This window comes from Chanodichthys erythropterus, chromosome 16 (genome assembly GCF_024489055.1).
Source record: "Chanodichthys erythropterus isolate Z2021 chromosome 16, ASM2448905v1, whole genome shotgun sequence".
Taxonomy (NCBI): Eukaryota; Metazoa; Chordata; class Actinopteri; order Cypriniformes; family Xenocyprididae; genus Chanodichthys; species Chanodichthys erythropterus.
In genome coordinates, this window is record NC_090236.1 from 31,940,991 (window position 1) to 31,960,134 (window position 19,144).

The 19,144-nt window shown below is 34.4% G+C and overlaps 1 protein-coding gene across 1 annotated transcript in view; it reads right to left on the reverse strand.

Moving 5' to 3' along the window:
- Nucleotides 1-16,708, reverse strand: part of amph (amphiphysin) — a 41,143-nt gene extending 24,435 nt beyond the window's left edge. The window contains 4 exon segments of the mRNA XM_067363171.1: nt 2,309-2,403; nt 2,490-2,544; nt 8,018-8,098; nt 16,554-16,708. Coding sequence (XP_067219272.1) covers nt 2,309-2,403; nt 2,490-2,544; nt 8,018-8,098; nt 16,554-16,622 — 300 coding nt within the window. The 5' untranslated portion in view covers nt 16,623-16,708.
- Between the last annotated feature and the right edge of the window lie 2,436 nt (nt 16,709-19,144).

Genomic DNA, 19,144 nt, shown 5'->3' on the forward strand with positions numbered 1-19,144 from the left:
TGCAAATCAGACTCAGGAAGCTGAATTCACTGCGCTCCCCCTCGGTGAGGTGTTAGAGTAAACAAAAATGAGCGTCCTTGGCTAAATGAAATTTAAATTCTCAGAGGACAGTGGTGAGTCACAGCCCCACTCCATACTAAAAATGACATATGTCATTATCCTCTATTAATAACTCCCTCCCTCAAACCACATCATCTGTGTGCAGAAGGACAGATTGAATGGTTTGATTTTTTCTAGTTTTATGAAATCATCAGTTTGACACATGAACTTATTTTCTATCAAAGTAAGTATAAAATGTTGTCAACATGAGAAACATTCTCTGCTGCTTGTGTAAAATGTGTTAATAAAAACAATATGCAGCTGGATATGCAGAAAAACAGGACTATTGCTTGTGTGATTCTCATAAAATAAAATATTATATATGCATAAAAAATTATATAAGCATAGTTTGAATTCTGTTTCCTCAAAAAATGTATTTTACAATAAATGTATATAATCCTAAAATAAATCAAATCAGAAATATAACACAATAATAGTAAATTATTAAAATATTATATATAAAAAAGATCATAGCATGAGTTCACGTCCAGGTTTTCTAAAAAAGGTATTTTACAGTAAATGTACATAATCATAAAATAAATTGTAAGAAATATAATAAAAATAAATTTATATTTGTATTCATTATAATAATAATAAATATTATATATAAAACATCATATCATGTCAGTATGAATTCGCATTCATTCTGTTTCCTCAAAAAATTTATTTTACAGTAAACGTACATAATCATAAAATAAAACAAAAAGAAATTAATATTTTGTATTAATTAATATAATATTAAATTTTATATATAAAACATAGCATGTCATTATGAATTCACATTCATTTTGTTTCCTCAAAAATGTATTTTACAGTAAATGTACATAATCATAAAATAAAATAAAAAGAAATTAATATTTTGTATTAATTAATATAATAATAATAAATATTATATATAAAACATAGCATGTCAGTATGAATTCACATTCATTCTGTTTCCTCAAAAAATATATTTTACGGTAAATGTACATAATCATAAAATAAAAGAAAAAGAAATAAAATAAAAAGAAATTAATATTTTGTATTCATTAATATAATAATAAATATTATATATAAAACATAGCATGTCATTATGAATTCACATTCATTCTGTTTCCTCAAAAAATGTATTTTACAATAAAACATACATAATTCTAAAATAAAAATCATACACACATAATTCTAAAATAAAATCATAAATATAACACAATAATAATAAATTATTAATATTATTAGCATTAATATTTAAAGTATTATATATAAAAGATCATAACATGTCAGTATGAGCTCGTGGTTCTTTAGAAAAGTTTACAATAAATATACATAATCATAAAATAAAATACGTTTAGAAATATAATAATAGATAATTATTATTAATATTCAAAATATTATATATTAAAGATCATTAGCATGACATTCATGCAGTTTTCTCAAAAAATGTCTTTTGCAAAAAAATTAAATTAAATATTCTCTAAAATATATTCTTCAATTTCTCTAATAGCAAAAAGACCATTACACATTACATTCTTTTCTCTGAATGCCAGTTATAAACATATGTACACGCATAAATGCCAGCTATTAAATTTGCTGTATGGGAATTTAAACAGCTCAAGGACTAGCATAACTAGAAGACATGACCCCTTCTGAATCTTATAAATTGTCTGTGAAATGCATGTGCATAGGCAGCATAATAGACCTTAACGGCTCAGTGACTTGACCCCATTTTCCCTAAAAGGTGCAGCATTTTAGCTTTGGCTCAGGTACTGAGGACAAATCCCTCAGCTTGTGTGAGAGACTGCCAAAACCTCTTGTCTGTTCTTAAACCCAAAAAAAGATCTAGATGTTCTAGAGTTGGCGAGAATGACCTCCATTTTTCAAATGAACATAATGTTCAGGTTACCAGAGGTCAGGAATTTAATTTTCACCCACTTTCACAATGCACTTCTTAAGCATATAAAACTGTGAATAGAAATCAGCACCTATCACTGATCTTTAGCAGCTTTTTGATGTCATGTTGCATATGCAGTTCCTCAGCATTTTCCCACAGGACATTTGTCTGATGGCTCTCATCTACTTGTCACCACTAATATTTAATATTTATTTTTCTCTTTAATATCTTCCTTTGGAAATATTCTTCCCTGTTATTTTGACAATGCTCTGTTTAGACAGCTGTATAATGTCATTTTTTTAAACATTGCACTTGCGCAGTCACAACTATATTTCTCGCTACCTTTCCAATGGTCATGACATCATCCTTGCCGTGCCAGTCAGGCTCATATACTTCATGTAACGACTCTGTCAGGTTCATAGAAGCTTGCTGCATCCCTGCAATCATAACAAAAAGAAAAACTGGTTCAGTGTAGAGCAGGAATGTGTATGTACTTGTATGTGTGTATTTTGCAATGGTTCACCTTTCACAGCTGCTATGTAGGCCTTCATCTCCCTCTGTAGCCTAGAGCCCTCAAACTATGGATCAGAACATAAAAGAGGCTCAACACATCAGATATGAAACCACAGGGAGATATTGACAACATTACATTGACTTTCATATAATGAGGTTTTATTTTTTCAGATCGATCAGTGAATTTTTAAAAGAAGTCTCATATGATTTGATCCTTTTTGGATCAAAAATACAGTAAAAACAGTAAAATTGTGAAATATTATTACAATTTAAAATAAGTGTATTCTATTTTAATATATTTTAAATTGTAATTTATTCCTGTGAGGGCAACGCTGAATTTCCAGCATCATTACTCCAGGCTTCAGTGTCACATGATCCTTCAGAAATCATTCTAATGTGCTGATTTGGTGCTCAAGAAACATTTTTTATTATTATCAATGTTGATAAAAAGTTGTGCTGCTTAAATACCCCCTTTACAAAATATAATAATATAAGTCTCTAGTGTCCTCAGAATGTGTCTGTGAAGTTTCAGCTCAAAATACCCCCACAGATAATTTATTATAGCTTGTCAAATCTGCCCCTTTTTGTGCGTTTTTGTGTTTGTGCCTGTAAATGCAAATGAGCTGCTGCTCCTGGCCCCCTTTCCAAAAGAGGGTGGAGCTTAAACAACAACAAAGCTGGAGAATCTCACGCACCCAAAATGACAATCATCAGTAGCGGTGTTTATCCTTACAATGTTCAAATTGTTCATTGTTCGGACACTGATGGAGAGACTCAACATGTCCTCACCCCCTTTGTTGCATGTTCTCGGGGGCGGGGTTTATGTCAATTTTAGGGTTAGTAATGTCACTAACCTGGGAAGAAGCTGGTTGTACACTGTAAAAAAAATCCCAGTAAAATTTACGGTAAAAAACCGGCAACTGTGGTTGCCAGAACTTTACCGTAAAAAATACAGTAGCGACGTAAAAAAAAATCTGTTTAATTTACGGTAAAATAACGTATTTCATTAACTGATATAATGTTAATTTACCAACCTAATGAAGTACTAATATCTGTTTTGTACCTTTATAATACACTGACAGTCAAACATAGTGGTGATAAGAGTCACATGATGAATCAAAGTTCATCACAAGCAGATTTTCCACAAGCTGAGGAGGACAATACTAATATATAGAAGGAGCACACAGTGTCATTCACACACACACTAAACAACATCATGGTAACATGCATGAAATTTTAAAAATGCAATAAACATTAATTTAACAGCATTAGATGTAACATAAAACCCTAATGTACATAACTGATTAGAAAAAAATGAGAAAAACTAAGAAGAAACAGTTATTTCAACAAAAATATATCAAATGTGAAGTGTCACGCAGGGAATTGTGGGAATGTCAATTTATGGTTTTTCACTGTAAATTTATTATTAAATAAGTTATTTTTCACTTCCAAAAACTGTGAATTTAAAGGTATTTTACCGTAAAATTACATTAAATGTACCGTTAGATCTATTACAGTTATTCACCGTATATAGTACAGAAACTTTCTGTAGACCAATTGACAGTTTTTCACCGCAGCATTTTACTATTAAAATCACGGTCATTTTTTACAGTGTAGTCCAGATGTTGTTTATGCTCAAACAGCAACATTACACACTAACTCAAGTTAAAAAAGTGAAATCATAATCAACCACCCCTTATATTTTTGAGGAAACCATGATACATTTTTTTCAGGATTATTCAATATTCTTTTGAACTTTCTATTCATCGAAAAAATCCTATATTATATACTATTCATATAGTTTCTGGTTTCTGGGCAGTTTTATTTTCAAAGCTGAATCTAATCACAGAAAAATCCTCTTCACACTGGAAAATATATGATAACTACAGTTTCAAGTGGTGGAGAGTAATTGCTGTCCATGGTGCTGAAATTACAGCATCGTATTAAAAAAAAACGCAGGCAGTCGTACAAAAGACGTGCTCTCAAAAAAGATGAGCTCTCCAGTCAGTGCAGCAGATGGAAGTCATTTCATTCTCTGCACTCGACACAGGGCACAGCAATCCTGAGGCAGCAAAAAGCTGCAGGGAGACTTGAAATGAAAAGCCCAAATGAAAACCTCTATCAGCTCTGATGATCTTTCTCTGCTCAACATGGCTGAATAATGAACCTTTCAATGCAGAAGTCTGAAAAATATGTCAGCATTAAGCATAAAAGGAACATTTTAGATTAGAGATATCATGTCTGTCTCATATATTAAAACATTTCAGCAAAGGTACTTGAGTTGTTTTTTGGTTACTTATTTAGGCTTGACTAAAGGAATGGGATGGGGTTGTTAAACATTCAGTCTAGTGTCTTTTACAGCATTACACTGTCAGATTTACAGTATTTCAATGCCCCTGATGTAGATAATTGATGTGCACAATATTTCAGTGCAGTTGATGACTCCATGAATCTGCTCCAATGAGTGTTTTATGAGCCAGACTGGCAGCGTATGGTATGTGGGTTCAGTTTTGGCTGTGACTGGTATCCTCCAGCTGTAGTGATTGACTCTGACTAAACAAATGTAAATTTGGACAAATTCATTCTTCATGTTTATCTCTGCACAAACCATCCATCACAGGGTGACTACAGGAAGTGCAGAGGAGAGAGTCATTGAAGTAGACTGGGGAGGAAGGGGTTAAAGAAGAGTGGAATTTTGGAGGTGAGAGAGGAGGTGAGCAGAGGAGAGGAGAGTGTTTCTGGAAGCACTGGCACACTGGAGCATAAAGCAGTCTAATCAGGATTAGTGAGGACAGGTGGAGAGGGTGGGATTAGACTGCTTCATTTTCCTCAGCAAACACACACTTCTTCTAGAACTACACTTCACTTCAACTCCACATTTAATAGCGTTGCTTTTCATAATCAAAGTAATCAAACTTGAGAAAAAATTATTTGGTATTAAATATGGAGCTATTTAAGAAATGGCAGTTAAATAGTGTGCAGTAATAAGGCCAATCTAATTTGAGACAACTATGGTTCACATATACATAAAATTATTATGATATTTTCATATTCATTTTTTTAGTAAAAAATATGGCATACTCCATGTAGATACATTTTGTGTGTTCAATTTGTGACTTTAGTAAAAAAAAAAAAAAAAAAATATATATATATATATATATATATATATATATATATATATATATATATATATTTTTTTTTTTACTAAAGTCACAAATTGAACACACAATATATATATATATATATATATATATATATATATATATATATATATATATATATATATATATATATATATAATTTATTTATTTATTTTTTTAACTTTTACTTTTAATTTAAATGGCTATTTGGCTGAAATGACAGTCCCTCTGATGGAAAAAAAAAAACACAAAACATTCTTTTAAATGCTTATATATAATTGCCAAAAGATATGCATATATTATATTGAGATATTAAGATATTATTTTGAGATAATGAATAGCTAATGCAGAGAGCACTGCACTAGCCCACAGATTTCTTAAGAAAGAGAGAATAGAGAGAATTGTATATGTGAGAGTGCCTTTATTGTGGCATTGAAGTGTTGTAGTGACAGCAGTAATGAGAATCGTTTAGACTGCAAAGACATTTCAGACAAAATAGAAAATGTGGCTACACCTTCGAAGTCTTTATCCTATTAGTACAGAGAACTATTATAAGATTAAGACTATAAATGGACATTTTCTCACTAATATTGACCCCTCTCATTTAAAAGTGATATATAAACACAGAATGAAAGATAATAGAAATGTATGCTGGTTAAGAACAATGTGGCTCTGTGCTGCTGGTGGGAAAATCAGTCCAGCAAAGCAACCAGCTAAAGAGTATGGAAGTAAAATAATGACTAATGTCTTTGAAACACAAAAGCATGTTGAATTGCACTAATTGAAAAAAAAAATGAAATTAAAAAATTTTTAATTAGAGCTGTCAATTGATTAAAATATGAACTAATTAATGGCACATTTTTCTGTAATAAACGCAATTAATCTAACAATCAAGTTTTTAATATATTTTTATAATGTAATACTTTCACATTAAATATGGAAAATAATGTAGAAACAATAAAAAGACAGTATATTTTAAATATTTGTTTTTGATGGCATCTTACTAAGCACTATGAGTGAAGGTTGGTATCACTGATACTGTCTCTATGAAATTGATTTTTTTTCTCAAATGCACAAAAAAATTATTGTTTTCGTTGTGCTTTGAGATTTTAAGGTAAGGTAAATATGCAGAAATTGAATAATTTCTTAAATAATTTCTGTATCTGTTATCTGTTACTGCACAGTATTACTGCATAAATTATAAATTGAATATAGATTATAGATCCTTATTAAAGCTACAAAATGTAATATTTTGTGTGTTTTTGTCCATTCAAGCGTGAAAGAGAATGTGATGCTGGCGCACTGTCTGAAGTGGAGCGCTTGCCAAAAGATGCCAAGAAAAATTGATATTTTAAAATATTTTTTATTATTTATTATAATTGTGTTAAATATTGTAATACATTAAAGGGTTAGTTCAGCCAAGTATAAAAATTCTGTCATTAATGACTAACCCTCATGTTGTTCCAAATCAGTAAGACCTTCGTTCATCTTCGGACACAAATTAAGATTTTTTTTTTTTATGAAATCTGAGAGCTTTTATTTATTTGTTTTTGCGCACAAAAAGATTTCTCGTCACTTCATAACATTAAGGTTGAACCACTGTAGTGACATGGATTATTTTAACAATGTCTTTACTACCTTTCTTGGCCTTGAAAGTAGTAATTATGTTGTAGTCTATGGTGTGTGGGTGGGTGTGTTTGGGGAGGGGTCAGAAAACCCTCAGATTTCATCAAAAATATCTTAATTTGTATTCTGAAGATGAACAAAGCTCTTATGGGTTTGGAACTAAATAAGGGAGAGTAATTAATGACAGAATTTTCATTTTTGGGTGAACTAACCCTTTAAACTCTTTAAAAAACCCTTTAAAATCCTTTAAAATAATAATCAATAATTTTAATGCATTGCATTTTCAGGGCCTGAAATACAACATGGTTGTATATTTAGTTTTGCAGTTCCCAGATGTGCACTGTTGAATATTCTGCTGAATTTGAACTACTGAATTTGTTAAAAAAAAAAAAAAAAAAAAAATGGACAAAAAATTGCCTGTCAAATATTATAGGTGGTATTTTTAAACAGACTGAATATTTTGGAAATGAAGTCTGGAAGCTGTATATGGAGTATTGAATCTTTAATAATGAAATTGTGTATGAAATGTTTTCATTTGAAATATTTACAGCTTAAATATGAAACCTTGTTAAATGCAAGCCCTGGAAATACAATGCATTATAATGCAACAATTTGTTTTTTTTAATCAGTGTAATTCAACATGCTTTTTTTTATTTCAAATGCATTAGTCATTATTTTATTTCCATAGTCTTTGGCTGGTTGATTTGCTGTATTGATAGATCCATTATACCAGCCGAAAACAGCATCGCTCTATAGATCAGACTCATCTTACCTCCTGTCTTTTGAAGTTCTGCACACACTGCTCAAACTGTTCATCTTTCGTCTCATCTGCCTTTCCCAGCTTCTGCAGAACCTGAAAGCAGAGAACACAAGGAGTCAGAGCAAATCAGGCTGATTCAGTCAAAATATTTTGTAACCACATGAAGCACATTTTTAAGTTATCTGACAAAATACTTTAGTGTTGATGATTGATGAGACCAAAAAAATATTATTCAAACATAAGACATGATTCTCAACCAGTTCCAAACATTTTTTGTCATCCAAATAAATGTTTGCATTTCTTAGAGTCTGTAAAGATGAATGATAAAGACCAGCATGAACAGAAGGATGACGTAGCACGGGGTTCACACAGCATTCTCATTGATTCAGCTGAGCCATGACTGAATCCCCATGAGGGAATCCTCTAGCAGTGTCTGAACACCCTGTGGACAGTATGACATGCACACAAAGAAAGGGCTGAGCAGGAGCGGGGGAGGAAGACCGGGCAAATATTACACTTCCTAGTCTGTCAAGTCTCTCTGCCAAAAAGAGGACTTCTCTGTCACGTGACCACCTCACTGCCTACCCATAGTGACTAACACATGAAAATGGCTGTCAGCTGTTACTCAGACACTGCATTTGCTCAGAACAAGAGGGGTGCCTGTTTTGATAGCATCTCTACAAAAAAAAATTGAAAAGCTACCTACTTTTTATTTGTCCTTTTTATGTAAGGTTTAAACTGTTGAACATAGTTTGAGTGTTTGAGTCAATACTCAACACAAATGATATACAACGTGCATACAATGACAACATACAGCCAATGGACATAATGTGAGCTGTTCTGTGCAAACAATACAATAGAAGGTATTATAGTCTATTACAAAGGAAATGGATGTTTTGCTTTGGCAAACACACACGTAGTGCTACACCAACAACCTTCTGGGACGTTCAACCTGTACAGTCAAACCAGATGGTACTGTATATCCTTACATGCAAACTTTTCTATGTCAGCCAACCTAAACTTGTACTTCATGTAGTGTGACTTTTAATTGGTGTTAATCTCTCAAATATTATGTAATATTAGTTTAATATTAGATTTTTTGCTCCTTGAAGGATTAGTTTACTTTCAAGTGAAAATTAGCTCAAGCTTTATTCACCCTCAAGCCATCCTAGGTGTATATGACTTTCGTCTTTCTGATGAACACAATCGGAGTTATATTAATAAATATCCTGACGCATCCGAGCTTTATAATGACAGTGAGCGATAACAACGAGTATGAGCTGAAGAATGTACATCTATCCATCATAAACATAATCCACATGGCTCCGGGGGGTTATCCATATTTAACAAGTTATGAAGTAAAATATCTAGCTTCCACCAGACCGCCTTCCGTATTCAACTTAAGAAGAAAGCGCAACACCTCTCACAGTTAAAGAAGCTTACGCTACATCCTAAGCCTTCCCTATTCAACTTAAGGAAAAAGCTTCACTAACATGATGCCAGTTTCGTTTTTTTTTTTTCGTAAATTGAATACGGAAGGCGGTCTGGCGGAAGCTAGATATTTTACTTCATAAGTTGTTAAATATGTTTTTTTTTTACACAAATGCATCGCTTCATTTCAGAAGGCCTTTATTAACCCTCTGAGCTGTGTGGAATAAGTTTATGATGGATGGATATGGATGGATGCAGTTTCTTCAGATTTATACTCTTTGGTATGGTATTATTTCTCCGATTGTGTTCATCAGAAAGAAGAAAGTCATATACACCTAGGATGGGTAATTTTCATTTGAAAGTGAACTAACCCTTTAAGGTAATGACCATTGTACTTTTTTGTAAAGTGATACCATTGTACCAATGATTTTTTTTTTTTTTTTAATGTGATTTGTGAAATGATTTACTTTAAATCTACATAAAATGTTAATTCCCTGAAAGTTGTTCTGAACAGGCAACACAGTTTCATTTTAAGCAATATTGCTGATTTACCAGCTCCCAGCATGCACTGCATTATTAATAAATTATGTGGTTAATTTTATATGCTTAATGTTTTGTTATTTATTTACAGTATGCTTTCAGTTATGATGTTATTAGCACGTTTTTTATTTAATGATCTGTGTTAAGTGTCAACATTATTGGGATATGTGTTAAGTCCGCATCCGCGAATCAGTCTGATTGAATAAATGGCGGCGTTGAAGGGATAGTTCACCCAAAAATGAAAATTTTGTCATTAATTACTCACCCTCAAAAGCCTAAATTCAGAAAATTTGGACTAAACCGCTCAATTAATATAGATTAGTTTTACATTTTCTTTATGAACTTTTTGAAGCGTCAAAGTGTCAGTAGCATATCTGTCAATGGAGGCACAGAATTCTCTCAGATTTCATCCAAAATATCTTAATTTGTGTTCCAAAGATGAACAAAAGTCTTATGGGTTTGGAATGACATGAGGGTGAGTAATTAATGACAGCTTTAATGGGAAGACTAATTATAAAGTAAGTAAACAACTCACCTACTTAGATATTACTACTTTGTTACATCAAAATAAAACTTAAAATGGCCTGAAACATCCGTGGTGTTTTTTATTTTTTAGTGAGCAATCGGCTTGGTGAAATTAAAGGTACATCTTTGTGTTTAGCTTTGATGACTGATGATCCAAAAATAAGTTGACTAATAAAAAGAACAGCTGGACATCAGTTCACAAATAAAATATATTTTTTAAATTGTTACTGCCTTGAGTTATTATTTTGGAATGAATGTAAAAATGTTTAAAAACACTAACTTGATGACATTTCGGTTTTAATAAATTGAACATTAATTACATTGATAATGTAAAAATACAATATAGAATTGTATTTGTGGTGTTTATTTAATGATTTAACCAGGAAATTGTGTGTTTGTGTGTGTATGTTTGTTTGTATATATATCTATATATATATATATATATAGATATATATATATATAGATATATAGTCAAACCAAAAATTTTTATATTTTTGATATATTTTTACACTGTAGTTCATTTATGTAAGTGAGGATAGCAAAGTAAACTGTGACATATTATACCCAAAAATTCTTCATACAGTGGACTACCAGTAAAACTAATAAAAATTTGGAACCAGAAATTATTCAGACACTTTGACCTGACCAGGTTTTGCTTAAGTGTTATCTGACATAATTAAGATTATTTTTTTTCTGACACAGTTTAACTCTGAAATCTTGTCATATTTTATTACCATTTTTTAACTATAGTGAATAAACTGTATTAATGAATGAAATATTCAAGGTATCTGAATAAATTTTGGTTTGATTCTATATATACATATAACAAGAATAACCAACTAATAAAATTGTACAAATTTAAATGTATTGTATTGCTAATTGATATTTTGCTGATTAATAATTCATTACTGGCTCAACATGACGTTTTGCAGTTACAAACAAATTGAAGGTGTTAAAACATTGTTACAGAAGACAATTAAGACAATTTCTAAAAGAGATAAAGTGGTACGTTTAAGTAGTTGTTACAGTTATACAAACATGATTGATATGTTTACATGTGTACAGTACAGTAAAGACAATAGCTCCCTCCATGTGTGAAAGTGAGATTAGACTGTATGACATAGGGCTCAGGCAGTAAACCACAGGAACGGCCCCCTGGGAACATGAATAATGTCACATTAAGCTCCGAATTACTCCTGGGTGGAAAGAACGTGCCATCTGGGTCTTTTCTTTGTAACACTCACACATGTTGGAAGAGGCTTTGATATGGATCAATAGGTAGTGTGTTGTGACACCAATATCCCATCATAAATATAAATGACATGTAATGCTCTCAAAACAGGCACAATACTTTAATAATGCACAAAATTATTTCTTAAAATATACAAAAAAAAAAGCGAGAAAGAGATCAGAATACTTTTCTGTTGGGAATAATAAAAGTACCAAATACCTCCACTTGCTTTTAGATATTACAAACACTGCAGAGATATATAAATATTTAAAAAGTGCCAAGTATGTAATATTACTTTAAATTTAGCACTGCATCACACTATAAGACCAAAGGCACTCCAGTGTGGGCTCATCTGTATTTCAGTTCTTAAAAATGTCATAACCTCACATCTAGAGCTCTCCAGAAGGCAAATGGTACTAATCTAAGACACAGTGGTACACAATGCCTGCCAGGAAACACTATACAACAGAAGCAGCCAGCCTATGAAATATTAACACAGCTTAGGCCTTAAAAACAGACACGCCACCCTGCCTCATCCACACAGGGGACTGATGTCCTCTATTTTGCATTGACAAATGATCCTTCAAAAAGTGTTTTATAATGTTTACCAAAAATTAATCTCATAGCTGTGCTAAACAAAGTGGAAAAGCAAATCTGTTTTATAGAAATTGGAACAGTGCCATTCCAACAATTATGTTTGATTTCCCAAGATGTGGATGCTAATACACAAATCAACATGTGTTTTTTTGCCGTAGTGCTGCTTTACAGATGCATTGTAAAACATCAAGTCACGGCACTTAATACAATGCTGCTGCATCCAGTTCACAATGCTGCAATCTTCCTGTGACAGTATATGCAACAGGATTATGAGTGATCCCTGTTGATTGTGAGGTATTCTGTCCCCACCAGAACTCAGATTAAAGGATCTCTTACACCCCTTATCATGCTATCTGCCCTGGTCAGGATCTTCTGTCCCAGAGGCAGTAAATTGTATACCTTCTCCTAAATGTACTGGTCTTAACTCGCCAAAGGGAATCATGTTACATTGGTAGACATTGTGAGCAGTCAGAATGAACTGTGTGGCTTCATGATGCTCTTATGAAATCAGATCAGATATTTGAAATCACTCTGCATGGCAAAAAAAAAACAATCTGTAAAAATAGGGCACAATGTACTAATTTGACGGAATTTTCCATATTTATTCTTTTGAACTTCATTTGTGTTTTAGGGTTAACGGAAATTACTGGATAATGACCGGGTAATAAGCTGCCAGTACATTTTCTGCTATTTTACTAATTTATTTTTACAGTGGGGACCCAGACAAACTAGAAATGATAATAGAATATGACAAACATTTAATATAATATAAATGAGGGAAATATTATTCTCTGTTGGCAACATGCCAGAGCTCTGCTTTTAATTATAACAATTTGTAATGAGTCATCAGGCAGAAAGTGGAGAAAATAGGTTTCATGATTGATTATTCTTTAAATATCATGAGGCAGTCAAATATAACAGTCATTAATAAATGCCACGAGGATCCTCATTATGAAAATATATTCATTTGCCTGCATGATGTCAGATAGTGGTTGTGGTTTTGATGCCTAAATTGTCTCAGCATGAACTGCACACAGCCAGTGTTGGGGAAAGTTACTATTAATCGTAATAATAATGCATTGGAATATTGCGGAGACAGCTGTTTGTTTTTATAACAAAAAAGTTCTGGCAGTTTTTGGCAAATGTAAAGGCCCTTTTCACACCCAAAAGCCACGATTCTACCAAAATTTCCCGGAACAATTTGTCCCAGGAACTTTTTCCCCTAGACCTATTGCTAGCTGCATTTCCATAATGGTCTAAATTACCGTGAAGATAGTCTGGTGTCGTAGGACTGCGTGCGACTTTCCTGTTGCCGCTGGATTTCGTCCTCCGCATATATAAGCTTAATAAAGCCTGAACCTCATCGTCGGTCCATTGGTTGTATTTTTAAACGCCATTGTTGATTCGAATAGCAAACAACTCTTACTGCACACACTGCAACTTGACTTTAAGAAACCGATGGTTGAAATAAAATGCTGCATGGAGTCAACCAATCAAAATGCTGCGTGAACTCAACCAATCAGCACGTTTAGTGCCCAAGTCCCCCCCTCTAAAAGTTCTAGAACTTTGAAAAAGTACTACTTCCTGAGCAGGGACTTTCTGAGGGGGAAATTTTTTACCCAGAACATAATTTAGACCCTGATCAGGGTTGCCAGGTTTTCACAGCAAAACTCATCCAATTGCTACTCAAAACTAGTCTAACTGCGTTTCAGAGGGGGGTCCCCTGGTAAAAATTGCGTTCCAGGGGGTAAAATCCGCGTTTTTGGTGGGGTTCCCCTGGTAAAATTCGCATTCCAGGGACTAAATATCATGTTATTTGGGGTCGTTTCAACCCGCGGACATTAAAAACAATCCGCGGCAACAGTGTAAAAGTAGCCCAATTCTGCGGGAAAACCACTGACTTGGTACCACCCCAACGTTCCAGGGGAAAGTTCCTGTGGTGGAAACACGGCTAAAGTGAAATGAATAAGCCTCAGGCAGAGGGAAATGAAAATTCATGCTTGTACAGTAGAGGGCGCAGCTCAAACAAACAAGCCTTTTGGGTGTGCTGCCATTCTGGAATACAAAAGAATACCATGCCGGAGAAGAAGTAAATGAGTAAATGTACACTCACATTTAGTCTAGAACTAGTAACTGCCACGAGTCTAGAACCCCTAACATAGTTACGTGTAGCAAGACCTTCAGATTGATGGCGGAAGGTCTGGACTCTCGCAGCTTTCACTGGCCTCAAGAGGATGTTTGACTGACATGTAATGCAACCAATCACAGTTTGTTTTGTTCCGCGTCATGTTTAGGGGCGTGAAAATGTAAAGTTGATGTCCCTACAATAACAGACCGGGGTGCATCTAATAAACTATTCACAATGTGCAAGTTTATTGCAACAATGGAGCCGCAAACTTCACATACTTTCGAAAATCCAGCATTTAGTTGATCCTGGTAAATGTTCATTGTCACAACTGTAAACATGGCGTTCTTCTTCCACGAGGGGGTTTGACGTCACAGCATTTGTTTCCAGGCGGACCGATAAAAAACGCAACACACATGTCTACCGGACATCCTGCAGAATTCAACCAACCAGATGATGACTTTGAAAATCCTGAAGTGTTTCCAGGCATGACGTCTGAAGCTGAGACTACCCTCAACACTGCACACAGCACTCAACAAGCGTCTTAAACATAAGCCTCTATAAAGAATACAAACTTGTATTGCATTTTATGCAAAAAAAAAAAAAAAAAAAAAAAAAACGAAAGGAAAGGAAAGGAAAGGAAAGGGAAAAAAAGGACATTTTTAATGATAGTTGGATGGTCAGTTACCAAAAACATTGTTGCAATGGTTTTGCAGTATCTTAAAATGTTTAAACATTTGACCAGTAGCTTTCATCTATAATGGGACATTTTTAAATTGTTCTTAAGAACTAACCAATGTTAGCATTGACTAACCTGACAGACCTCAAGTCTTGCACCAGTAGCAAATCAACTAAAGCAAATAATATTCCAAAAAGCCAGCTTGACCACTTTAAACAGTCATGCTTAATATTCGAGATTAATTCAAATGACAAAAATATCTCAATTGCTTTGATCTATTTACATTTAGGAGGGTTTTAGCATCGCAAAAACTCAAAAGGCAGGCAGAGAATGTAAAGCATATCAAGGCTCCATCACGAATCAACCAAAAACTGTCCGACTTTTACACAGTTCACCTTGAAAAACACCCATAGTTCATACATGATAACACGAATTTCAAGGGAAATCTTCACTTTCGATGTATCGTTACAGCTGGCCCAGAGTCTGTGAGTGAACCTTGGGTATTAAAAGAAAAACAATCCGCTTACTGCAGCTCGGCTCGGGCTGGGGAAAACCACTACTGCTCTGTTTACCAGACACCTTCAGTTTACTAGATGACAGACATTTCATTTTCAGTTCGCTACCACATGCAAAATATTGCGCAGGCTGTCTAATCAAAAACCCCATAACCAAATCCACTTCTGCAACTGAATACCAGTTTATTGTAAAAGACACCAATAATTTCCTCGTCTATTATGATATTTCTCTTTTTAAATAGAGACTGTCTCTCCACAACCACATTAAGCGGCCTTCACAATCTCGTGGCCACTTGGAAATCTCCCCCTGCTAGTATTCATACCGCATAGATGAGGGCATCCCCCACCTCCCCTTCTCCTGACCTTGCAGGAAAATGACAGCTTCAACCAACATCTTGGGTAATAATGGATTACATCGTCAAAAAACACAAGGAAACCCGAAATTGAAAAACACCTCTAGCCAAAATAAGACAGGGAATGAGACAGTAGACATACGTGTCACATTATAATCTACTAATCATCCAAGGGTTTCAAACTGAGATCAACAATTTCTCCTACAAGAAGGTGTATAATATATTTAAGCCACAAAGTATGATCATTTCTAGGTTTAAGTCATGGAGAGCTCCTTTAAATGGCAGTGTTGGTTAAGATTGCAGTCTGCGCATTTTTGACGCTAGCAGGTCTGATGCACAGAAAATGTAAACTATGCATGTGCGAAAAAACTCAATTTCCTCTAACAAAATATTTCAGGTTTGATCGCACACCTGAATCTCCTTCCCCTGCCCGGAGTATCTGTGCTGGACAGCTCCACGAAGACAAAATGCTGCCTTTTGCTTTATCAAACGTGCTCTTAGAATCAAGTCATTTTTGATGCATGGCGAATAAGTAAATAATTAGACCCATACCTTTTCCTGTGCCCGACTGAGCCTCTTTTGGACGTTTTTGGCAAATATGCCCGTCTTAATTTCAGCCATGGCTGCTAGTGCTCTGAAACGAGAAAGGCGACGTTTCAGCACCTCCAGAGCAGAGGAGAGCGGAGGGGGAGGAGCGCCATTTAAAGCCACAGCACGCACCACAGACAACCCTCACCAAGACGCTATTTGTCAGTATCTAAGATGCTGGATATTAAATGTGTTTGACAGTTTCATCGTGATTTTTTTCGGTTAATATTATAATATCTGCACGTGTATTACGAGGAAGATGCCTCGAGAGAGACTGGTAAATGTGCGTCGAGGTAAATGTGCTCTACTGCATCTCTTGTGGTTGCTTGTATTCTTACACTCTTTTGCTCACGTTTTACGCTTCAAACCCTCCCTGTTGCCTACTTTTGATGCCTGCTTGATGGCAAAGCAGGCGCAGTGTGGTCACAGTCACCACCCGAGCCTTGTTTTTTGTTTTTAATTAAGAAATTTTAAAGGGATAGTTCACCCCAAAATGAAAATTATCCTATTATTTATTCACCCTCAAGCAGAGGTGTAAAGTACTTGAGTAAATGTAATTAGTTACTGTACTTAAGTATCTTTTTTGCTACTTTGTAGATGTACTGAGTATCGAAGATATTGGCAACTTTTACTGTCTACTTGACTACATTTTTGAGCAAGTTTTACTCCAGTACATTTGTGATGAGTAATGCAATTACAAATTACATTTTTCACTGCAGCTAACTTTTTCTGCAGCAGTTTGTTTCTGATATAAAGAAGTGACATTGCCATCTAAGGGCATTGAATGTACTATATCTTGTGCATTTTGCCTTTACTCACCCAAGACTTGTCAACAAGAATACTTTACGTGAATGTGAGTGCATTAGCAGGTAGTTTCTGATCGCAGGTGTTTGATTTGTTAGATGAGGAAACGACTGCAGCTGGTGATGAGGCTCAAACCAGCACATACAGTAGACTTTGACTATTTAATTTTACTTAACATTGTTTTATTTATTCTCTATATTGACAAGACTGTTTTGAAGGATATTGGTTTACTTATGGCCTTTTTGTGCACTTGAGCTTAAAGGAACACTCCACTTTTTTTGAAAATAGGCTCATTTTCCAACTCCCCTAGAGTTAAACATTTGAGTTTTACCGTTTTCGAATCCATTCAGCCGATCTCCGGTTCTGGCGGTACCACTTTTAGCATAGCTTAGCATAGTTCATTGAATCTGATTAGACCGTTAGCATCGCGCTTAAAAATGACTAAAGAGTTTTGATATTTTTCCTATTTAAAACTTGACTCTTCTGTAGTTAAATCGTGTACTAAGACCGACAGAAAATGAAAAGTTGTGATTTTCTAGGCTGATATGGCTAGGAACTATACTCTCATTCCGGCGTAATAATCAAGGAACTTTGCTGCCGTATCATGGCTGCAGCAGTGCAATGATATTACGCAGCATCTCTCACAAATGTCTTCATGGTTGCAAGGCACGTTCCCTGTGCAAGCAGGGGCTCACGGGCGCTGCGTAATATCATTGCACTGCTGCAGCCATGGAACGGCAGCAAAGTTCCTTGATTATTACGCCTGAATGAGAGTATAGTTCCTAGCCATATCAGCCTAGAAAATCACAACTTTTTATTTTCCGTCGGTCTTAGTACACGATTTAACTACAGAAGAGTCAAGTTTTAAATAGGAAAAATATCAAAACTCTTTGGTCATTTTTAAGCGCGATGCTAACGGTCTAATCAGATTCAATGAACTATGCTAAGCTATGCTAAAAGTGGTACTGCCAGCACCGGAGATCGGCTGAATGGATTTGAAAACGGTAAAACTCAACTGTTTAACTCTAGGGGAGTTGGAAAATGAGCCTATTTTCAAAAAAAGTGGAGTGTTCCTTTAACTTAGACTTGAGAGTTTGTAGACGTTTAAAAGGTTGTTGACCTTGATTTATTGCAACATTGAGCTGTTTTATTTTGATTTTAGAAAATAAACTTGATTTCTCATCTTACAAATCAATTGTTTCTTATTTTCACTGGCAGTCTCTCAGGACTAGTGGATCTCTGAGCATGAGTTAAATACTTAAGTACTGTTAAAATCAGAGACTTTAAGACTGTTACTCAAGTCGTATTGGAATTGGTGACTTCTAACTTGTAGTGGAGTCATTTTCAATGTAAGGTATCAGTACTTGTACTCAAGTATGGTTTTCAGGTACTTTTTACAGCTCTACCCTCAAGCCATCCTAGGTGTATATGACTTTTTTCTTTCTGATGAACACAATCTGAGTTATATTAATACATATCCTGACGCATCCGAGCTTTATAATGGCAGTGAACAGAACCAATGAGTATGAAGATGAAGAAAGTGTTTCCATCTGCATCTATCCATCATAAGCGTGTGCTCCGGGGGGTTAATGAAGGCCTTCTGAAGCCAAGCGATGCGTTTGTGTAAAAAATATCCATTTTTAAACAAGTTATGAAGTAAAATATCTAGCTTCCGCCATGTCGCCTTCTGTATTTAATGTACAAAGAAAGTGTAAAAGTCTTGCAGTTCACAAAGCTTACGTTACGTCAAA